The 25,578-nt window shown below is 39.9% G+C and overlaps 1 protein-coding gene across 2 annotated transcripts in view; it reads right to left on the minus strand.

Annotated features, from left to right (window-relative positions):
- LOC131218360 (probable magnesium transporter NIPA9) overlaps positions 1-16,474 on the minus strand; it is a 29,188-nt gene extending 12,714 nt beyond the window's left edge. Inside the window, exons 1-3 of one of the 2 annotated variants that reach the window (XM_058212980.1) lie at positions 16,254-16,441; positions 5,527-5,625; positions 1,704-1,833 (exon numbers count right to left, since the gene is read on the minus strand). In XM_058212980.1, coding sequence (XP_058068963.1) covers positions 1,704-1,833; positions 5,527-5,625; positions 16,254-16,364 — 340 coding nt within the window. In that variant the 5' untranslated portion in view covers positions 16,365-16,441. Of the gene's footprint in view, positions 1-1,703; positions 1,834-5,526; positions 5,626-16,253 lie in introns of both variants that reach the window. The other variant, XM_058212978.1, reaches the window with a different exon arrangement.
- Between the last annotated feature and the right edge of the window lie 9,104 nt (positions 16,475-25,578).

Below are 25,578 nucleotides of genomic sequence, written 5' to 3' on the forward strand. Positions count from 1 at the left end.
GTTTCATGCTTAGGAAGTCTATCATTAAAGCTATTTTCCTACTTAGATAATTGATGGAGAAATATAAGGAGAGGAGGAAGGATCTCCAAATGGTCTTTATTAACTTAGAGAACGCATATGATAGAGTTGTAGAGAGTTAATTTAGTGCATACAGTAGGGTCCCTAGAGAGTTATTCTGGTGGATGTTGGGGAAGGAAGGAGTCTCAAGAGGATCTATTAACATTGTCAAGGATATGTATGGGGGATGGGCAACAAATGTGAGGGCCATTAGTGGAGAGACAAGTGAGTTCCAACCACTATAAGCTTACAGGGGTCAGCATTGAGATCATACATTTTTGCAATGGTTATATGGACAAGTTAACAAGGCATTTGCAAGAAGAGATCCCATGGTGTATGTTGTTTGTAGATGAAATAGTTTTGATTGACAAGACGGGGGGGATGTTTTAGAATCTAAAGGATTTAAAATTAGTGGAAGTACAATAGAGTATATGGGCTGCAATTTTAGTAATAATTAGAGTGAACGACGAATTAGTTACGATTGCTTGCTAAGAAGTTTCCCAAAATGACTATTTTCGATGCTTTGTGTCAATAATTCACGAGAGTGGAGAGATTGGAAAGGATGTTTCTCATTGAATTCAAGTTGGGTGGAAGAAATGGAGATATGCCTCTAGAGTTTTATATGATCGTTGTGTACCATTCAAACTAAAAGGAAAATTTTAAAGGATAGCTATAAGACCAGCCATGCTTTATTACATCTTTCAGAAAAAAAACAGCAATGCTTTATGGGACAAAATGTTGGGCAATGGAAGACCAACATGTTCATAGGAGTGTAACTGAATGAGTAGGATGAGTTGCAAGACAAAGAAGGATGAGATTAGAAATGAATGCATTCAAGGAAACTTAGGAGTAGATGAGTAGTACAAATAGATAATAAGACGAGGGAAAGTAGACTTATGGTTTGGTCATGTGCAACAGAGATAAAGAACTGCGCCAATTACAAGGTGTGATGGTACAAGTTGAAGGCTCTACAAGGGCAAGGGGAATGCCCAAAAGATGTAGATGAAGGTAGTAAGAAAAAACTTACCTATAGTCTAACTGAAGGTTTGAGTGGAATGGTGGAATAGGATTCATGTAGCCGACCCCAATTAATTGGGATAAGGCCTAGATGATGATGATGAGCTTTCCATCTTTCTTTTTTTTGAAAGGTAACCCTACCCAGGATTGAACCCTAGATCACACACACACAACAGCGTCTCTACCAGCTCATCTGCCAGCTTTCCATCTATTTAACTGTTGCTAAATAAATTCTTCCTGCTTGAGATGGCCAAATGACAACATTAATCCCCAAATACTAGTAAAATATAATACAAAGAAGTTATTTTTAAGTGGTCTTCATTAAAAGAAAGATGTTTTGTTGGTGAGAGGCAACTGCTTTCAGTATGTTACCAGCTTTGTCCATGATAGCGTCACCATCAAGGTTCCACCTCTCGTGTCCAAAATCCATACGATTAAGAATGTGAGTTTTGTATACTTCTTGTACCTACCATTCTTAATTTCGATTTTATTAATTTAAAAATGAGACAATTCCTTCACTTTTGAGTTTTCTTGACTGCCATCTTAGGTTTCTAGTTTATGAAAATTAATAGAGGAGAGACTACAAGAAAGCTCAACACAGGGAAAATTCATTCTTTAACTTACATTACCTATCGTGCCAACACCAGCCATGACGATTCCCACCCAATCAAGCGCATTCATCACCTCCTTTAGATAAAAGTGGGAAAAGACTGAAAGTATAGCGAGTCCACATCCAGAAACTGGCTGTATAACAGATACCTGCCGTGAGTAAACTCTTTATGTTAAGAAGAGCAGAATAAATGTCCAACTGACAAAGAGTTCCACAGATTTCATGCATAAAAGTAAACATCAATATCTGGCTAGATTTCAGTATTGAACTTTCCAGACACAGATGATTGGGTATTGAGAAACAAGTTTTATTTAAAGAAACAAAAAACGAGGTCCTGAGCATGTTGCAGATACCAACCTGATATTCTTGCTACTTGCTAGCTTGCATCTGCAAATTTCTTTGGCTTCATTGTGTTTTTTCATGCTAATCATATTCATAGACAAACATTTGGAAAATCTAAAGCGTTCAATTGTGTGGCCAAAAGAAAGGTGGTTAAGAAAAAACAACTGTCCATATTTGACCAGAGAAGGCCAAACATTCAGAGGTCCACATTCGTGACATGTTGACATCCAAACCATGGAAAGTTCAAACCACCGGAGTGCAAAAATCAAGCCAATTCACTCATCCTGTGGGCCAAACATGTGCATTGGGTTAGATCCTCGACCATCCATTAATTTTTTTGAAAGGGACCATCCATTAATTTTGATTTTTTTATTATTTTTATTATTTTTTTTAAGGTAAAGAATATATTCATGCTAGGTGAACTTCTTGTGATATTATAGATATTTTTAAGGGGTATTTTAGTCCTTTTACCTTCTAGTGGCATTATTGTGATTTCCTTTTCTTATTAATATAAATAGATTAGTCTATCATAATGATAGACTAATCAAACACTTTCCTCATCTCACGTTTCCTCTCTTTCCTTCTCTGCTCTCCTTAATCTCCTTTATTGTCCTGTTTTTGGTTCATGAATCTCAACTATGGTATCAAAGTGTGGTTCTTTAGATTTCTTTGTTGATTGCTGCTATGGGGCCTTGCTGACATCTGCATCCATACAGCTGACATTAGCAATTGTCCTATCAGCATGGACAGAGTAGATCAAGATTATGATCTGGTCAATATCGATTTTAGACAAATTATGATGATTTTGTATAAGTTTTTTGGCTGATTTGAGGTAAGTTTTCTGCCAATCTTTGCATCCAGGGAAAAATGGCCCCCAAATCATTATTTTTTGATATTTCTCCTAATTTGATTGATGATTCGTAGTAAAATCCAACACCAGGTGGGGATTGGTTTTGCTTAGCAGTCCCAAGTCTCTTGATATTAGCGCAAGACCACCTTCATTCACCAGCAAACCTTGTCCCAAGCTATCCAATGAAAATTGTGAGCACCCTCCCAGTCATTCCAAAGGAGCGTATAATAATCGTTTCAATTTTGGAAGCAATCTCCATAGTGCAGCGGTGAATGGACATCAAATAGACTGAAGAGAGGATGGCAAATTAGAGTGATCCTCCCACCAAGGGAAATAAATTTACTCTTCCAAGTTGCCGATCTTCTAGAATACTCTCAATTATAAAAATCCCAAAAATCCAAACCCATTTTGCCTATGAACACTAGGATGCCGAGGTGCTTAACCAGAAAAGCAGTCTCCCTAGACCCATTATCTTACGGGATAGAAGAATCCACTGCACACTCTAAGTTAATGCCCAATATAGATTGCTTTTGGTAAGATTTACCTTGAGGCCCGGAACAACTTCAAGGTATACAAGAATGTCTCTGCAATTTTGGGCTTACAAGTTTGACCCATCTCTGGAGATCAGCATAATCTCCAAAGTCTTTATGTTCACCCATAACCGTGCAATTAATGAGCCCCAAGTCTCAAAAGAGATTCAACCTCAATAGAAAAAGCAAGGGTTGGAGGGGATTGCTTTGATGAATTCCATGACTCGGCTTGAAGAAACCCTAAGGGGTTACGTTAATAAAAATGGAGAATCAAGGAGAGGATAAACAACCCCTGATCGAACTAGTCCACTTGCTATAGAAACCCATTCACTTCAAAAGATCCCCTCTCTTTCCACATCCACCTTAAATAGAAAATTGCTTGAATCCTTTCTTGGGCCCCTTCCAAGCTCCAAGAATTCTTACCTTAGGGCCCTTCCAAGCTCCAGCAAGAATTCCTGCCTCATCCCTTGGATCATTTGGTCCATACATCAAAGAGGCCAAAAGCAGCCACCCACCAAGGACTCAAACATGATGAAAAGAGACACCCTTCACATTGTTGAATTGACCTTTCTAAGAGATTTGAGGGTCATAGATGATGAAAATACCCTTCGACCTACCTTCCACCTTGATATTATTCCAACCAGCATCCAAACTAACCTAGACCTCTTCGGTGGCATGGGTTATGCCCAACTCTATTGATAGTTTTTTTTTTCTTAATTCAGTGGCATGGAGGTGGCGTCGGAGCTTCGGGTCAGATAATTTGGAGACTTTCTCCTTGCAGTATTGTGGGCCATTTGGGGTGATAGAAGCAATAAATGTTTCAGAGATGTATTCGGGAGTGCTGAGGCAGTGTTTCTTAAGGCTAGATCCTTGGTTTTTGCTTGTGAAGCAAAATCACATATGCCATGTTCACTCCTATCTTTTATTATTATTATTATTATTATTTTAAAGATGAAGAGTTCACTCGTACATTTCCTTTACAACATTCCATTTATTAGCAGAACCCAGGCCCTTAATACTCCAAACTAGAATAATCATTGAAATACCAACACACAATCTTCCATACCTTTGATATCTACTCTCATCAAGCTAGCCGATTTCTCAAGCTTCTTCTTAATCCATGTTGACGGTCTCGATCTCTTCAGAGACATGACAAGGCACCCAAGGCAAAAACTAGAGTGGCCTTAGTTTCTGAATCCCCAACCCAAGCCGGACCAACTTTGCACTTGTTGTCTAAAGGTAAGGAGAAAGATCCCCTTGGATGAACCTGCAAGCACCTACCTTGAGGAAGAAAGTAAGCAGGGAGCTCCATTACATTGAACTTACTACACGAAGCAAATAGCTCATGGACCACGACCTGAAACCTGTCATGATCAACAACATCAGCCACCACTCCATCATACTCCAGATCTAAAGCCCCCAGAGAAGCTTGAGGATGTATCGACAAAAGAAACTCGATAGGAGAAAGAGAAAATCCCCCTGCATTAATGGACTCTAGCAACAAGGCTTCACCCTCCAAAAGTAAAAGAAGAGGGGAAGGCATGGTCGAAGAAGGATAAGCCAAAAAATGACTGAGAGGGTGTCTGGGCAGTGGAGTAGAGGCAAAAACAACACTAACCTCCTAAAACTGCTCAATGATGGAGATTACATCATCAGATCTCGGTCTTCGAACCCAAGTCCCAACCCGCCAAGATAGACAGACATCTGTGCCTCGGTGGAGACACACGTCCTTGATAGACCTTGTATCAACATGTTTCTTTCCAATTTTTCCATCGTTCACAAAAATACTGTCTAGAGAGCTTCCCTAATTTTTATTTATTTTTTTTTCATTTTAAAATTATATCCTCCTTAAAAATCTTGGTGATTAGGAAAAACTACAATTGGAGTCTTAGCATGATTCATAAAGAATAAAGGTAAATTAGTCACAAAAAGCTTAGAAATGAATTTTGTAAAGATCAAATCTACAAAAGCAACTTTACTCTCCCAAAGTACGTGCTTACGAGTCATGTGGTAAGTAAGAGAAGAACCCATCAACATCAAACGTGTAATAAGAAGTACATGATGGCAGATCATATAGCAATAGGGAGAACAAGAGCTGACTTGATATCGAATACACTTACCGGAGCTTGAGACAAAGCTCTCAACATCAAAAGTGCTCCAAATATATCCATAAGGAACCCTATAATCCATGCCTTGTTGAAAATATATGCTCTTATCACCTAAATTCATTGTTCAGGGCCCATAGCAACATATAAGAAGCCACTTTATAAGAAAAAATATTCAAGTTCAATACAGATACACAATAATCACAGAAGATCTTTCAAGATCTCTGATATTGAAGATCAGAGTTCACAAGGATCAATGTATTAACAGCTTCCCATGTCAACATTCCCATATGACAAAGCGTCTTCACTATTTCATAACAAAATACAGTTTTATACACAGTCATGAGAGGGCAAACAAGTACCATATTGATGATCTAGGGGGAATACATACAAACAAATTACCTCCATATGCATGCATGAAAGCTCATACAATTGCTACAGATATAGTATTTGAGAATGGAGTCTCTATGTAAAAAAAAGAACTTTGTACAAAAAATCGTACAACACAAAATATTCATATGGTTGCATAAAAGAGGCTGTAAGAGTTGCGAACTTGCGATATTCTTGGACTCCTTATTAGCTGATGTAAAGATATTCTAGGAAACTTTCTACTACTGCACCAATAGGAACTAGGTTTAGTTTCCATATTAAATCAACAATCAATAGGAGTTTTCCAACTTTTTTTAGCATTAAATCCGTTGTGTAAGGCTACATACACATAGCAATGACAAAACAAACGGACTAGTTGTGAATATTATGAAGAATGAATGCTTTCATTTCCTTTAATTCCTGTGATCAGGATTGTTTTCTTTTGGTGCAACCCCATTGGATTGGTAGAGTGATTCTACCGTGTTATTATTTACTTCTGCCACATCTGTGAAGATCTTCTAATTTTTTATTTTTATTTTTACAAGTTCAGATCCAGATCCACAACTTTGACTGCAACGCGACAACTCAAGCCCTGTTAGTTAGGTCTTCCGCTCATCCTCTTTCCAGGCACTCCAACCCTGATCACAGGCCATAGCTTCCCACCTACCGGGGTTGTCTCCAGCTTTCATAGAATATAATCATTTGATATGTTGGATGGGAGGGGCTGCCCTAAGTACTAGCCAATGGCCATGATCACACCTCAGTGGCAGCATTTGTGGGAAGAAAAAGGATTCAACCTTTTCTTGCAAGGTAGTACCAGCATTGAAGCCATTTATCAAAGATGGAGATCGATCTCACCTCTCACATGAAACAAAGAAGGCAACTTTGAAGGAAGGTTATAGGGTTAAGACGGATTCAACATTTTCTTGCAAGGAAATGCCATCAGGACAAGGAATTCAATTACTGAAGCCCAACTCTCAAAGATGGAGATCGATCTCACATCTCACATGAAAAAAAAAGGTAGGAAGTCAACCAATTGCATGACCTGGTTGTCCCTGTCATGGAATGTTTGCCACATGCAAATACGTCACAACTTTGCCCAGTAGAGAGCATCACCCAGTCCCAAGCCTAGGTAAAGGAGGGTTGGTGTTAGGTGGGCAGCCGGGCATCAAATCTTTACCAAGCAAATAACAAGAGATCTCATTTTGGGTGATTAGCAAAACAGGATGATGATGGATGGTTTTCTAACCTAGGATGATAGATGAAATCAGATTTTTAGTTTAAACATGAGCAACAAAAGTATGAAATTTCAGCAACCTCATCATAAACCAAACAATTAATCAAAGAAGCAATTATTTGTAATCCCAGGCTACCACATGCTTGTACAAAGGAACTAGTAAGATGTTAATTTGAAATAGGCCCAATGGAATATAGAAATTCCATCCAAAACATGATGGTAGAACTATTTTAAAGGAAATCACCTAAGTCCTAAATGGATTCTAGGTTTAGGGAAATTAGCATTAGGGTTAAGGTTTGGAAATTGGGGAAATCTAAAATTACGGTTTATTTGAAAGGGAAATCTAGGGTTTGATTGAAGAAAGAAGAATAAGGAAGGATGTAAGAAAATGATTGAAGTGGGGTTCACAAAACAGTCTGTACGGATATACTGATTCACACTTACAACCGGACTTTTCATTTGGGTATAAGTTGGGATGGTTTGAGTTATGGATGGGTTGAGGATGCTTGGGTTTACGAAGAAAAGGAAAAGAAAAAAGATAAAGGAGAGGGAGATTTGAGAGGAAAAAAAGAGAGGAGATGAGAAAAAATACATTTGGAGCTTGAGACGAGAGAATGGATGGATGAACAAAGCTTCACACCAAGCTTTCATTCGGATTCACACCTAATGTGGTTTTGCACTACATTCTCTATAAACACGAACAAGAGAAGAAAACTTCGTGGCACGTGTTCAGGCTAGGAAAAATCAGAACTCCCATTTGGAGAATGTCCATTCTGGCTATTTGGTGGTCAATTTGGCTAGAAAGGAACGAGAGATGCTTCAATGACGTTTCGTCGTCGGTTAACGAGTTGGGGCTAGGGCTAAGAGGATGTTAGTTGAATGGGCGGTTAATGTTAAGTGTTTGAAAGGAGATGATCTTTGCTTTTTAGGGTGCTAGGGTCTGTCTGCTATCTCAGCAAATAGTTGTTTTCTTTCTTTTTTCTGTATGTTTTTTTTTTTGGCTTTTAATGAATTTCTTCTGTTGCTTCTAAAAAAAAAGAGAGAGAAGAAAACTTCAAGCTTTTTCATTAACATCACCTCATTAAAAAAAAAAAGGCTAAGGTTGGACGTCCAAGCCTTTACAGTCTAAAAAGTTGGTCTTTTACAAAAAAAGACAATTGATGAAAAACCTGTTTGTTTTTAACCCCTACTTTGTAAGTTACAAATACCTCCTTGTAAAAGCATAAAACCAATAAAACATGTAAATAAAGCCTCAAAAAGTAAACTAAATGCTTAAAAATAAAAATCACTATAATCCTAAGAAATTAAGACCATCCGATTAACTCTGAAGACGTCCACAATCACGGCGGGCCATGATCAAGTTGCATCCAACGGTTCGATTGTGAAGTCCTCACGATCCAACAGTCCGAAAACATCCTCCATGCAACCCACATGCTATGTGGGGTCTTTGGCTCCTCCTCTTGACTAGAACGGATACTCGCCTAGCCACAAGGACACTGGAGTTCAAACCCTTCTCTGATATGTGTGTAATGGCGTCTGTAATGTGATGTCCCCATCACATTCAAAAGCTTAGTGAAACCAACCCCAAATAGCTATGATAAGGTTATGAAGATGATGATGATGATGATGATAACAATTGAACTTCACAAGTTGAAGACAATCATGATATGGTAATCACCTCCCAATGGCCAATGGAAATATCTCTCTCTCTCTCTCTCTCTCTCTCTCTTAAAGGTAACTAGATTTTACTAAAACCAAAAGAAAAGGATGAGCCCCTATAAACAATGGAAACAGGGGAGGAGGATCAAGAATCATCTCACCCATTACAAGCAAGATCGTTCCCAAACGTTCCAAAATTTGTTCTTAGTGACATCCCTAAAACATATGAGACACCCACACCCCCAAAAGCAGCCACCTCTACCCTATTGCTAAAAGTCTTATGATTCCTCTCCTTCCATATCAACCAAAGGTCTGCAAGTAGTGAGGTGATATAGAAATTTTCTCCATCATTCCCCATGCTCCCACACTCATGCCATGCGAAAAGAAAATACTAAATTGTCCTAGCATTACCCAAACAATCCTAAAAAGGGTATAGAAATGACCAAGTTCTTTGTAATGAAGCGAGCCAAAGAAACCACCCTATGAGGACCTTGTCATTGCCAAATGTAGGCAATCGAGGTTGCTCACACTACAAGTTGCACATTCCACGATCTTTGAATAGAGACTTGATTGACAACATACTAGGGTTCTCAAGACCCCACTCCCTGGCGCCACCTTCTACAGGGAACAGATGCTATCCATATAATCTCCCCATGAGTTCAAGGAAATGTGTTGTTTCCCCATCATTAAGATTCCTCATAAACTTTGGCGTCCACACCAATCGGCCACCCACAAAGTTCATAGTGCATGGATATCATCACTTATTTATTTCGCACCACTTGAAACAAGTAGTAGGGGTAGGCTTTATCCAAAGGCACAATCTTCACACCAAACATCCTTCTAGAATTTTGTTCTTCACACCAAGATTCCTTTACATAGAACTTCTTTCGCCCTTCCCACAACTAACACAAACCCATTGCTTCATATTGTGATAATCTTTGGTGTACCACCCCCAAGGTATGCCAAAACGGTTAACCATTATGGGCAACAGTGGTAACCATCATGCGTTACAGGGCCGAAACAACCGTAATGGCCATTGTAGAAGAAGTGGCCTGCAATGGTCCTATAACGGGGCTGAAATAGATTTATTTTTTTTTAAAGGCGTTGTGGCCTTTACAGCCCGTATCATAACAGTAATGGCGGACCATTGTTACCGTTATGGAATACCTTGACCACCCCAATAAAGGGACCTATATTTGCTCTGAATGGGCTACTTCTACAAACTTCCATTTTCCACCTCAAATTTCCATAATAATTTCCCGAGCAATGATGAATTCATAATTTAAGAGATCTTATTACAAGATTCCTTTTCTTTATCACCTGACATACCTCTCCCCAATAAAGGGACTCATATTTGCTCTGAATGGGCTACTTCCACAAACTTCCATTTTCCACCTCAAGGATGAATTCATAATTTAAGAGATCTTATTACGAGATTCCCTTTCTTTATCACCTGACATACCTCTTTCCACTCTACAAGGTGGCATTTGTACTGCTCTTCCTTGCCTTTCCAAGGAAATCCTAAGTTCACTTTGTTGGACACTAGAATAAACACATTAATATATCAACATATTGGAGAGAACAAAGGGCCCTGTGACCATCAGATCACTCCATTGAGCACCTTTCTACTTTGGCACAAATTGTATACAATCCCCAAATACGGCTTATGAAGTATGGGACAAAAATCTTTCACCATCCATGCCAAAGTATTCAATAATAGTAATGGTGGCCATAATTGCCAGCCTTATGGCCGCTACAATACAGACCGTAACGGTCGGATTTTTTTAAGGAAAATGTGTATATGCCCCATATCAGCTTGTTATGAGCCTGTATTGCGTTACAACCCCATATTGGCCTATTAAAAGCCTTTTTTTTTTTTTTTGGTCAAATTGAGCATTATATCCTCGTATTACGTAACAGACACCACCATTATGTAACGGTTGTTATGATCGTAATGTAAACCTTTTTTTTAATACCATGATCCACGCCATCTTTCTCAAGAAAAGAGCAATGAACAAGGACCCTATATCCTCCAAGATCTTACCCCTACTATAGACTAACATTTTTTTTTTTTTTTTTTTACACACGCAACCTCCACACACCCACACACGTCGTAGTGGGATTTTACCACCTATGGGTTTCGAACCCAAGACCTCGTGCTATAGACTCTAACATGAATGTCATTAATCTCCTCCGGAACACTCGAAAGAATGCCATGGGGAAACCATTAGGACCTAATGGTTTCTCTACCCAATTCTGCTATCACTTTCTCCACTTCATCTTCCCCAATTGGATGATCCAATTAATCTGCTACTTGTGATATTTGAGCTATTTCCAACTTGTCCAATCTCAATCCTTCCCAACTTTCTTTTGAGAGGCATTCCTTGTAGTACTTCACAATGTATTTGTGTACTTCCTCTTTCACTTCCACTCTTTCCACAACTAACTAGTGAACTATAGATCCTTTTACCCCTCCTTGCATTTGCCATGCCGTGGAATAATTTAGTATTTTTATCTCCCTTCAACTGCAACACGTGACTATTGCCTCCATTTAATTTCCTCCTCATTTGCCTTCCTCTTGACTCAAGCTTAAGATCATTTCTAATTTTTAATGTTCCTCTCCTCCTAAAAAATGGACCCTTCCTCTTCTTTCATGTTTACTTGTTGAACCTCTTTTAACAGTTTATTTCTTGAACCTCATTCCCCTTCATTACTACAAAATAGTCCTACCAGCTCTATTGCTAGATCTGACCTTTAAGCAAATTAAGTTTTGCCATTAATTGATCGATGGCTCTCCTAGGGGTGTACACGAGTCGAGCTTGGCATGGCTCGACTTGGCTTGGCTTAGTCCTCGAGCCTGACTAGCCAGCTTGGTTCAATCAGCAGCTCGGGCTAGTTCGAGCCGAGTTTGAGCCAAGATCAAGCCTCTGCGGCATTTTCAGAAACGCATGAAGTGCACTTTTAATTTCTCACTGTATGTAAAACAATAAGAACTGTTTACAGGTATTTCATCAAACACCTTGTAGGCAACATCAAAATCAAGAAAAAAATGGTATTTGTTTTATATACATACCTTCCTTGCCACTAGCCGACACTTCGTGATGCAGGACAATTAACCATTTGCTCTAAAAGCTTGAACTGTTAGAGTATGGCGAATTAATCCCTTTATCTTATAGCCCAGGCCCCACATCTCATGGGTTAGGACCTCGGCCGAACCTCCCTTGTGGGCTCGTGAGCCCCAAATCACATGGGCCGCCCACCCTGAGTATGTCCCCGCATCTCATGGGCTACCCCACTCGAGCCCGGTGTGAAATGCCCCTGCATTAATCACCCCTGGTGAGGAGTCTCAAACACGAGACCTCTCCCGTGGGCCCCAAATCACATTGGTCACCCACCCCGAGTGTCCCCACATCCCACGGGCTACCCCACTCGAGCCCAATGTGAGAATGCCTCTGCATTAATCATCCCCGGTGAGGAGTCTCGAACACGAGACCTCCCGTTCTAATACCAATTTGATGCAGGACAATTAACCACTTGCTCTGAAAGCTCGAACTGTTAGAGTATGACAAATTAATCCCTTTATCTCATAGCCCAGGCCCCATATTTCATGGGTTAGGACCTCGGCCGAACCCCCCTTGTGGGCTTGTGGGCCCCAAATCATATGGGCTGCCCACCCTGAGTGTGTCCCCGCATCCCACGGGCTACCCCACTCAAGCCCAGTGTGAAAATGCCCTTGCTTTAAGCACCCCCAGTGAGGAGTCTCGAACACGAGACCTCTCGCTTTGACACTAATTTGATGCAGGACAATTAATCACTTGCTCTAAAAGCTCGAATTGTTAGAATATGGCGAATTAATCCCTTCATCTCATAGCCCAGGCCCCACATCTCATGGGTTAGGACCTCAACTGAACCCCCCTCGTGGGCTCGTGGGCCCCAAATCACATGGGCTGCCCACCCAGAGTGTCCGCGCATCCCACGGGCTACCGCACTTGAACCCGGTGTGAAATGCCCCTGCATTACTTCGTTGAGTCATTTCATCAAACACTTGGTGAGCAACATCAATACGAGTCGAGTCGAGCTCGGGCAAGCTCAAACTCGGTTTAAAATTTTTTCGAGCTAAAAAAATCAACTCAAACTCAGCTTCGAACCGAGTCGATTCGAGCTTTTTCGAGTCGAGTCGAGCGAGCTAACTCAGTTCATGTACACCCCTAGGCTCACCCATCCATCCACCCTCAATGATCTCCACCAACACTTCACCTTTGAAACAAAGCCTCTTCTTCCAGTCACATTACTCAAAGCCTCTTGGATACTTTTCTTCTAACTTTATCAAAAACAGATAAAAATTGTCAGTACATGTCATTACCAAACTCTTTGGCCACCAACTTCTCACCCAGTCCAAATCGGCCTATAAGAAAGACCATAGCCCTACACCATTTGTACCATAAACAGACGTAACATGAAGTTGCCTCTTATTTCTTTACCAAAACTAATGTTAAGAAGGTCCCTACCTCGTTGCTCACCTTGTCTAACACTTCCAAATCCCATATCATAAAAATCCGATCTGATCACAATTTCTCCTTCCCCACACTAATCATCCATTGTCTAAATTTTAGTTTCCTAAATTGCCACCACCTATGCCTTTATACCTAAGTTGAGCATCCTTCTAAGTAGGTGCCGCTCCCACTTCAAAACCCTATTCCAGACTCTCACACTCGTTCCCTCTTCCTACCTATTTATACTTATTTACATTTTGAAAGAGACACTTCCCCGCTCTCGCACCCAAATTTTTGCCGCTTCGCATCATGCTTCGTGCAACTATACTTAATAGTAGTAAATACATGCTATGAAAGCTTAATTTTGACGGATCTTCACTTGGAAAAATCATGATCAAGTGGGATTGTGGGTGTAATTAGATATTAACAAAGTTCAATCGCTTTTTCTTCTCTGGGATACACGGGAACGGGAAACTCAACTAAACGAGGCATTAACTTTGAGAGAAGGCTCTCGATTATTTGCATCAAAGCTATCCAGGCCCATTGTTTTTGAAGGAGACTCTTTGAGCATGATTTCTTGGGCTCAAAAAGGTAAAGACAAGCCATGGCAACTTTTGTTTCTCTTTGCTGAGTTCTGCTATCTTTCATCTGGGCTAAACATTTTGCCCACCAGGTTGGGAATGAGGCAATTTCCATGGCGGATGGTTTACTGCTGGGAGATGTCATCAGTCTTCCATCTCCGTTGAAAAATTATTCTCTCTATTTTTGTTAGTTGGTTTCAATAAAATCGTTAAATTTCCAAATAAAAAATAAAAAATCAGCATGCTTCGGATGGGTTTGGATGTTGCAAGCAAATAAAGGGTAGAAAGACTCCGTCCACCTTATGGGTCATTTGACTCCCTGGTATATTAATAGGTGGAACGAATCTGTTTCCTGGAAACAGATTGTGTGAATCAGATTGTGTTTATACTGTTTGTGCACTGGGAAAGCCATTCCTAGGAATCCAAAAATCGTGTTTCAATGCTGGAAAGTGTTTGTTGTTAGGATCTTAGGCTTGGCTTTATAACATTTCAAAACATGACCATTGGAGAGGAATCAAATCCCTGTGGATTTCCTCCACAGCTTTCTCTGAGAAATCCTAGAAGATTCAAAAACGTGAAAAGAATTCCCATAGGAATTCGTTTCCAACCATTTTCCAGCACCCAAATGTGAGCAAAGGCCCTTATTAATGGAGTCTGTTTCCATTCGTAAGGGTACCAAGTGACCCAAATCAGCATCAAATACATTCCCCAAACACAATCTGAGTATGATAAGATGGATAAACAATAGCAGGTGTGATGCAGTTTCGAATTCTCAAACACAGCAGAATGAAGATAAATATGCTTCCAGCCAGGAAATTCAAATTGCTTGTGATTTTAGGCTGTGTTTGGATGCCTGTAAGTTTTTTAAGTTGTAAGATAATCATGTTTGGATGTAAGTTGTAACTTACTCACAGGTAACTTAGTTTCTGTGTTTGGGTAACTTGTAACTTAGTTATAACTTATAAGTAGGAAACTATATATTCACACCAACCAGAGCTTTGAGTAGGGAATCATTTAAAAATCAAAATGACACAAAAAATCTTAAATAAACATATGCCATCTTATTGAGCCCGTCTAAATAAATAGTTGGACAAATTTTTGTACAAAACTAATCATCAGTTGGGCCATAAAAGTGGGCCCACGTATGCAACATGCCTACATACAGGTGGGCCACATATTCATCAGCTGGAAATTGTATCTTCCCTTCATCCAGGTCTATGTGACCAAATCATCAAGTTGGATGGGAAATAAACATGAGTGGCCCCCATAAATTTTTTATTGGTAAACATTATATCACCACTGTTTCCTGTGGTGTAGTCCACTTGAGAGTTGGATCTTCCTCATTTTGTGATGATACCCTAAAATAATAATCTGAAATAGATGGACGGCATAGATAAAACACAAATCATGATGGGGCCCACACAAATCTGTAACTTTTTATTTTTATTTTTATTTTTTTACACACGCACCTGCCACACACCCACGCACGCCGTGGTGGGATTTCACCTCCTATGGGTTTCGAACCCAAGACCTCGTGTTGAAACTCCTCAGAGTCTACCACTGGGGCAAGGACTGGAACCCAACACACAAATCTGTAACTTACTTACCTGTAACTTTGTTACATTTTACATAAGTTACAGGCATCCAAACGGCCCCTTAAGTACATCCAGATGCACCATTAAGGATGACCAGACTGATTACGAATACAACCAACTGCATCCTTTGAGGATGACTGGATAATGAAAAACACTTGAAAACAGGAAGAAAAAGGAAAAAAAAAAAAAAAAAGAAGCAAAAAGAAGAAGAAGAAGAAGAAGAAGAAGCCAAAAACTGTCAAAGATGAGATGTTACATACAGCCAATGCCAAAAATTCTCAGAAACCAGAAATTGGCAAGACCCAGATGTCAAGATCATTAAAAAAAGAAAAGACAAAGAAGAAATCACAAACACCCGGATGCTGGAAATTCACAAAGAACAGAAATCACAAACACATAAATCAGAAGGACCACGATGCCCAAAATATTAGAAAAAAGACCAGACATCACAAACACTCAAATGCCAGTGACTCTGAGAAAACCAAAAATCAGAGCAATCCAGATGCACAGAGCATTCCAAAGACCAGAAATCACAAACACCCAGATGCCAGAAACGCTCAAACAGAAATCAGAAACAGCCAGATGACAAGAAATCTGGAGAAAACAACCCAGAGATCCAAGACAATTCAAGAAACCAGAAATCCCAATGACCCAGATGCCGAAAGCTCTCAAACCCGAAACAAGAAAGCCCCAGACGACTAAAGCTCACAAAAACCACAAACCAAATACAAAGTAGCAGAAATTAAAGACACCCAGATTTCAGAAAACCATCAACGGAAACGAATCAGAAAGAGACGGATCGAAATACCTTGAGCTTGAAAGAGAGAGGAGGGAGGATGATTGTTCCTTTCTTCTGAAGAACTTTGCCGATGTTATTCCCGGCCGTCGCTGCGAGCGTTAGGCAGATGGATTCCCACATTCTCTCTCTCTCGTTTTTGCTTCGATTTCGGGGTTTCGAGCGTTTGAGAAATGTCCGTGGGTTGCTTCCGCAGCGCTTCTGCGCTTAAAAAAAGAGGAGAGAGGTTTGTCAGCAGCCCCCACGCACACCGGAAACGGATTGGCGACTCCCCCTGCCACCAGCCCCGTGGCTGATGGTCGGTGCTCTGTGGGCCCCACAATGATGTATGTTTTTCATCCATTCCGTTCATCAATTTTTACAGACCATTTAAGGGCTTGATGAAAAACATTATAAATATATAAATCTCAGATGGACCGCACCACAGGAAAAATTAAATAGTGACTAGATATCCACCATTAAAATCCTACTAAGGTCCAATGTACTGTTTATTTGACATCAAATCTATTGGTTAAATCATTAAGGCCCAAACGAAGGGAAAAAATAAATATCAGCTTGATCCAAAACTTCTATGGCTCCAAAAGGTTTTTAATGGTCGACGCTCATTCAACATTGTTTCTTGTAACGTGGTCCATATAAGATTGGGATATAACTCATTTTCGGTCTCATAACATAAAATGATCCGGGACAGCATGGATGAAACACATACATCATGGTGGGGCCCACAGAGTACCGACCACCAGCCGTGGCAGGGGGAGTAGCCACTCCGTCTCCACGCGCACCCCTCTACACACGCATCACACGTGCTAAAATAAAAAAAGGTAGGTGATATCTAAACGGTTCGTCAAGTGACCCACACCATGATGATTAAAGAGAGCGAGTCTGTCCAAAAAAGATCAGGCGATACCAACATCAGGCTGTGTAAACGTGTACTTTGAATGTGGACCGTTGGCAACCGTCCATCTCATCATCAAAAGGTGGGCCACGTATTGAATGGATGGACCGAGATGGATTTAGCTTATGATCGCATGCACGGTGTCGGGCCACCTCCTGCGTCGCTCAAATGCCCCTCACACCGGCCCTGTTGGCACGTGTTCTGCGTGTGAAGTACTAGACAGGGTGGCGGAGCTGTGCTTCCAGGATTCGCGCTAGAACGGATTCGGCATATGCGATATCCGTCCATTCATGAAGTGGGGCCCACCAAGAACTTGCCGTCATCCAACACCCAGCCCAATGACAATTGTGGACCACTCGTCAGTGTCAATCATGGTTGGAAATGTTGACCCACGGTCTATATTCAACTTACGTGAATAGCCCACCTAACGAATGGACCAGCTCGATTTTTGTGAAATGACACGTTCACCGTGGATCCATCTGATGAATGGCCTCGATTTACCATCGGCACGCATGACGCGAATAACTTCCTCAGTCCCTCCAAGCCAGAAAATCCAATGACCATTTGTCTCGCTTAAAAGTGGTAAGCTCGTGATTTATTCAAATATTGGCAACTGATGCACTGAATACGTGAATCCAGACCGTCCAAATAGTGAGCCCCGACGTGGATGGATCAAAGAGTGAATTTTTATTTTCATTGGAGTCACTATCTGTCCAATTGATGGGGATTAAATGGACTGTTAAAAGAGTTGGTAGATTGTCCTATTTCAATAGAGTCAACATCAGTTTTACTTCTCAGTTACGTGATTAGATATGATGAATACTACGTGATTTCCACGCCCGGAACGGAGTGCATCTGTGCCACGTGTACGGCCAGTGTAGTAGCGTAGCCCATGTAGACATTCGTGATTTTAGTCCGGTCGAGCACCATGCTACCTAACGGTGGGTGGGATTGGAACCGGGATGGGCTCCGGCCCATGGGTCTCAACGCTAGCCCACTTGCATCTGTCTAAAGGTCCAGCTCATGGACTTGTCGGACAGGATTCCGTCGTGCATGAGCTCTTCTAGGCATGGACTCAGGTCCTTTGGCCAGCCCAACCGAGTTCGGGTCCTACCAGTAGGGTTGCACCAAGGTAAGGTGGGCTTCGGATCAGGTATGGACCTATTAATTGGGCCGCAGTCCGCAGATCCGGGCAAGCGAATGGCACGTCAGTTTTTTCGGACGCGGTTTGGCTGATGATCCCAACACCATCCAGCTATCTGATGTCAAAGCTCTGTGGCTCCCTCCATGATTTATCTGTTTTATCCATTCCGTCCATCCGTTTTTCCATCTTATTTTACTGTGCGAGCCCCAAAATGAGGTATATAAAAATCTCAGGTGGACCACACCACATTAAACAATGGTCATTGAACGCTTGCGGTTGATAACTTTTTGAGGGCCACAGAAGTTTTAGATCAAGCTGATATTTATGTTTTCCCTTCATCTGTCAAGAGGTTGGATTTCAAATAAACATTAAAACAAACCCTAGGAAGTTTTTAATGGTGGACATTCAATTAACACCTTTTTCCTGTGGTGTGGTCCACCTCAGATTTGGATCTGCCTCATTTTTTGGCTCATGATCTAAAATGGGCTGAAAAAATGGATGGACGGCGTGGATATAAACATATGCATCATGGTAGGGTCGATGTATCTTTGACACCAGCTAGCAGGCTGGTGTAGGGGTCACTAGCCAAACTGCATCTAGGAGTGTACACGAACCGAGCTAGCTCAGTTAGCTTGCTCGACTTGACTTGAAAAAGCTCAATTTGAATCGGTTTGAAGCTGAGTTCGAGCCGAGTCAAGTTGATTTTTTGAGCTCAAAAATGAGTTCAAGCCGAGTTCGAGCAAGCCCCAGCTTGACTCGACTCGGATCGAATCCAACTCGAATTCGGCTTGAATCGAACTCGGATCGAACCAGTTTGATGACTCGGTTACTTTGCCATTGATGTTGCTCACCAACTGTTTGATAAAGTGACTCAACTAAATGTGGTTGGTGGTAAGGAAGGTTTGGCTAGTGGCAAGAAAGGTTTGGCCCGTGGCAAGCAAGGTATGTACATTAAACAAATACCCTTTTTCTCTTCTTTTTTTTTACTTCTTTTTTTTTTTTGTTTTTTTTGTTTTTTGTTTTTTTGTTTTTATGTTACTTAGAAAAGTGTTTGGTAAAACACCTGTTAAACCATTGCCTCTGTTTTACAAACAATGAAATTGTGAAGTTACAGTTCAGGTGTTTGTGGAAATGCCTTAGTGACAAACTCGACTCAGTCTTGGCTCGAACTCAGCCCGAGCTGGCTTGAGCTGTTAACTGAATCGAGCTGAGCTGGCCAGTCAAGCTCGAGGACCAAGCCAAGCCGAGTTCGAGCTGAGGTCAACTAGTGTTCGAGCCGAGTCGAGCTGAGGCCAGCTCGACTCGGTTCGACTCGATGTACACCCCTAACCGCGTCCTAGACTCCCAAATTTTCAGGCCATGCTTTGGGTCAGGTCATTTTCAGCCCAACATGATGTGTAGATGCGTTCCGTTCTTCAAATATCTGTTACAAGTAGGGCTGAAAGTTGGGCGGGTTGAACCCAACCGACCTGACATTGGGTTGGGCTTGGGCCGGATGTATCGAGTCCGATCTCAGGCTTGGGCTATACAAACACCAACCCGATAAAACTTGGGTTGGGCTCGGGTTGAGGTCTTGGGTTGCTCGACCCAACCCAAACCCGACCAATATATAAGTTACTTATAAATTATAATTGAGCGTGGATCGTATGTGTTGAAGACATAGGAAATTCCGGTGTTGTAGGGTCTCATTGGTCCATATCATTTTTTGTGACTCGAGCTAACAAGAAATGTTAGATTTCTCTCTCACAAATAGATTGTGTGCTACACAACATGACTTTTAAATGAGTAGTTGTCCTATATTTTAACTTGTTTGTTTAGAACAGATGAAGTTCTTTACTATAAATAACTACATATATAATTAATAAAATCATATGTATAAAAAATAAGATGCGTATTGAAATATAATAAACTAATGCAAGCATTAAAATATTAGCATGTATCCACCTGATCAATCCGGCCGAACCCACTTGGGTTGGGCTTGGGTTAAGAATTCCCAACCTGAGGTTGGGTTAGGGTTGAGGTACAAGAATCTTGGGTTGGGCTAGGGTTGAGCACCAACCCGACCTAACCCGCCCGACTTTCAACCTTAGTTACAAGGCACGACGTGTATCATGTTGGTAGACCGTTGGTTTCCCTTTCTAAGTGGATATTTCTTTGTGCATGTGTGGCCCACTTGATCAACGTATAAATTGGGAAAATTCACCTTCAGAAATAGGGATTTAATTAAGTGGGCCTAGGTCCAACCAATTTTTAGGGTTGGGATTAGTCGCAGGTTCTTGCGGGTCTTGTACTCCACGTTCTCACCTTTGTGGGCTCGGATTTCTCTGTCAGGCCCAAGGTCTGGGATCGAGCCAACCTATGTCCGTTATTGATTGGGCCGGAATCGGGCTGTTTTTTCAGGGCCATTTGGTTCTGCCTTTCTTTCTCCTTCCAACCCATCTAAATCGTTCATCGGATGGGACACAAGATGGGCCTTGAGGAATGGGGGATCGCCAGAAAATTAAGTAGATTTGAGGATCCTAACGCTCTCTGATCATTGGATTTTCTTCTGTGTTAACATGGATGTGGAAAGTTGTATACATATATATTTTTAGTCTGTTTTGTAAGCCATTGATTAAGGATTTTTCAGGGACGTCCATGTGAGTTAGGGCCTATCTTATCAACGGTTTGGGTCGTCAAACCATGGGCCATATGATTTGCTAGTGAATGGGCTCGAAATGGACTGGGTTGAAGATTGAACCAACACTGGGCTGTACCAAGCTGGGCTAGTTGCAAAGGAAACACTTGCCAGAAACATCTAAGACTGGAGAATACTGTCTATTTTGTAGGCCACAATTTTGAAAGGTCAGGATCATCCCATCAAAGAGATTTTGTGGGATGTAGCCATGTCCAATCATGGAGGGGCCACTTGCAAAAATCCCCATGACAGGAGAACCCTAGCCGCTTACCTGAGGCACTTTTGTCCGTCAAATATGGACCGTTGGTTGTGTTTTTTTTTTTTTTTTTTTTTTGCACATTGCATCTTCTGCGTAATTATAGTTTTAATAATAATAAAAATAAAAAAGTTCCCTTGTAAAGCATTATCCGTCCACTTGCAACCACACATCCCAATACATCACACATGCATGAGATCTTAGCTTTCAATCAAGTAGCCTGATTGACGGTGGTGATTCTTCCGCATACTTGTACAGCAATCCATACCCTGCACATCGCTGATTCATCTGTCGATGATGATGAGCCGCTTTGTTTCAACCGCATAGATGGCACATTTATATGATATTCTAGATCGTCTTGACTCAAAACGTGGATGGTGGGCTACTTGGTTTCAACCATACACGTGGCAAGATTGTACTGCAATCCAAACCGTCCAACGTGCTGATTCAAGTGTGGATGGAGCTAGACTTAGCACATAGGCCAGATCAAGTGCAAGTACAATGCTGGAGAGTGTAGCATGTTTAATAAAATTTTTTAAAAAAAAACCATTTTAATTTGTGTCATCCAAACAACAAATAGCACTCTCCACAAACGCTTGCACTAATACAGTGTTACTGCCACTCGACAGATAACCATTGTGATTACATCAAGGCTGTCCATTTTGTGCTATGACGTGCTTAAATGGACCCTATAGCATATTCAATCCAAGCCTTTTGTCATTGCATCGGGTTTGTAGATTTGACATGAAAGGCCCATGTTTCAGTGATCCAAACCATTGGTTTTTCAGTCCTTTTGAAATTAAATTTTCCAGGGCAGCCAACAAGCCTTTTTGAAAATGGTGGTTTGCTCACTTCTAGCGTTTCGTTCATACACATAGTTATGCTTATGTTCAGACCTTCGTAAAGGGTTTCATCTCAAGTAATTTGAGCAGAGTTGGAAGTGGATGGAGAATCAATTCCACTTGTGATCATGAGATCATTTTTCACCATTGCAGAGACAATCTAAACATTGATAAAAAGTACAAGGTGAGAGAAAATGTATATATATCATTGTACAACCACAACTGTGTTACATTTCCAGCCACGGAATGGTAACATTGAGTCCCACCTCACAGTGCAATTTTTTACTATCAAACTACTCAGTTTTTTTGTTTCAAAATACAAAATCTCAATTTCTTTCGAAAAATCCTGATTTTTTTGAAATCTCATTTTTTAAAATTTTATTTTTTTTCAAAATCTCATTTTCTTTTATCAAACTTTTTAATTTATTTCAAAATACAAAATCTCAATATTTTTCAAAATCATTTTTTTTCAAACTTATCAATTTTATTCAAACTTCTCAAATCTTTTTTTATATTTTTTTTATTTTTGAAAATGCCATTTAAAAAAAATATATATCATTTTTTTTCTTTCAAAATCTCACTTTTAAAAAAAAAAAAAATCTTAAAAATTTCAAAATCTCAAAATCTCTCAAACGTTGTCACTTTTTTTTTGAAATCACAATATTTTTACACTTAATTTTTTTTTTTCAAAATGTTAATTTTTTAAATCAAAATCTTAGTGTTTTTTAAATCACATAATTTTTATCATTATCAATTTTTTTAAAAAAACTTGTAACCATTTTTAAAACTACTTAATTTTTTTTTTTTCAAAATGTTAATTAAAAAAAAAAAATTAACAAAATTTTATTTGTCAGACATATGAGAAGAAAATATACTTTGAGAGTCATCCCATTTAAACTTGGTAAATAAAAACAATTGTTGTCCTCAAAAGTCTCTTTGAATAACTTTGTCTTTTTTTATATTTAAATGAGTAATTCTCTCCATGAGATTTTTAGTGTATAATGATTTGCAATGACTATGGGTTTCATGCACAAATGAATATCCAATGATCTCTAGATGGTTGCCTAACACGATCCGAAGTCATCGAGATTTGTGCCTTACAGTCAGCCATATTAAATGAATGGCTCAGATCTTTAACATTTCTAGCTCTTCATTCAAATCTATGACTAATGTTATTTATGCCTTTTCACATGAGGTCCCTCCTTGAATTACAACCTTAAAAAAATTAAAGTTGTACATGTGTACATATTTAGCTTGAACTATCTAGATTGTGTCCCTCATGTTGGATAGATTATAAAGAAAATGTCACCTTGATTAGGCTGACTAAATATTCAATATGTGGATGTTTTGAATAACTTTTTTTTACTAGCTATCACTAATCACAATCTGATTTTACTCTTGTTTTATTTTTTTATTTTTATTTTATTTTTTGAAAAGATAATCTCAATAGATTCCATAAGAGCAAAAAGCCTAAAAATTAACTCCAAGACTTCTCATGGATTAGCAACTGCTAATACGTATCCTAATCTAGAGCAATGGTGCCAACATCGATTTCACCTCAGCGGTGAACCTTCTGTGAGCCACGGCCCACGGTCCACGGCCCACTAGCTTAATGATATAAGGGTTCAATCAAAGTGGCCAAATGGCTATGGACACAACGTGCCTTCATTTTGAAGTGGAAGGCATTTACAAATTACAATCACCCTCTTCTCTTGACATAGTGAGCCTTTGCCTTGGGCTAGGCCTTATAAGAAATGTGGTCATATTTATGTAGTAGTTTGGTCCATTTATCTATAAGACACTAATTTTGGTCCAGCTCAGTCTGCAGAACTTGAAGTAGTTAAGGTCAGGTCCAAGAGTTTTGGGGCCAGCTTGATTGGGTCCATATCTCATTTTTAGGACCTGGATTTGACCGGGTCAACATTAAATAATGCAATTTACATGGTTGACCCACTTGAACGGATGGATTAGATCATCCACATGTGGCGCTTTGACTATTTCTATGGTAATTAATACATAGTTAATAGATATAATATTATGATTGAAATTAACTCGACTCAACCTGATTTCTAAATGGGTCCAAGAAATTAGAACCCGACTTATTTTCAAAGTCCATTGATGGCCCCCACCAAGCTCGGATTTGGAGACACTTGCATAGGAAAGGGACCTCGAGACCAAATGTGGGGCCATCAATTAAGTGAAGATAATTTGTAACCTTCAATGCTATAGGCTGAAGTCGTTGGTCCCGTCCATAAGTTGTTCACATGCCCACATCATGCTGGGCGCAGGCCCACAGAGGTTGTTACCGCCAATATGTGTGTCCTTGGCGCTATATATATATATATATGAGAGAGAGGAATGCTCACACGCAACTAGTTAGCATGTGGGGGCTACTGTTTGTATGACATTTAGTCGTATAGCAATGTTTTCCCACCATAAAAATAAGATGTGTCAAAATCAAGACATTCTGGCCATAAAATGTGATTCTCCGTGTGAATGTGGAGTTTTTAGGTGTTGTTTCATTGTTTTCTATAGTGTACCCCACCCAATAGTTAGATTAACTTGATTTTTGGGCATCTCATTTTCATGATGGGATAATCTTAATGTATGGGTAAAAGTTGTCATACAAACAACATGGTGGGCCCCACACATCAATGAGTTAGACATACAATATATATTCCAATTATTTAATCAATAGTTATTAATTAGTATTAATGACTAGCACTTTTTTTTTTTTTTTTTTTTATAATTTTTTATAAAATTCTTGTAGCTAAAAAAAGACTAGCTCTTCTAATGCATTTTAATGTAAGCTTAGGGGTCATTTGGCACCATGGATTTGGAGGGGATTTGAGGGGCTTTCAAATCCCTTGGTATGTTTGGCATCATAAAGTAATTGGGGTTTCAAATCCCCTCAAAGGGGAGTTTTGAAATCCAAGGTGGAAGCTTGATTACATCTAAAATCCTTTCAAAAGCTACATGTGTAACATTTGTATCACTAGGTTGCTAATTTATTGGGCATATGGCCCGTTGATGATATTCCAAAATAATCATCAACTGCATCACTATGATTACATTAATAGAATAATTATTGCTGTCCAAACATTGTCCATATAAATCAACAGTTAAAATTTGTTGGTTAGTCACTCTGATGTGATACAATGCTTGTGGCCCATTCAAGACTTGAAATTTCAATATTTTCAAGCAAAGTAAATATTTCAACAGGCTTATTACAATCATTGTGTCGAACATTAAATACACACATTGATTAGAGATGTTAAAGTTGATTTAATAATTAAATTCAAACCCATGTAATTATAATATGTATAGCTACTTTTGGATCATTGGGGATAGTGTCAAACACAACGCTAGGATTTCAAACCGGGTGGGTTCCAAGTTTGGGGGGTTCCCAATCCACTCTCCCATACAGGCCCTTTTTCTACAACACTGCTCAAAATTATCGGTGCAGTGTATGTTCCATCCAACTCACCGATTGCTGTGTGCAATGTGTATGCCATCATGAAGG

Source organism: Magnolia sinica, chromosome 1, assembly GCF_029962835.1.
Source record: "Magnolia sinica isolate HGM2019 chromosome 1, MsV1, whole genome shotgun sequence".
NCBI lineage: Eukaryota > Viridiplantae > Streptophyta > Magnoliopsida > Magnoliales > Magnoliaceae > Magnolia > Magnolia sinica.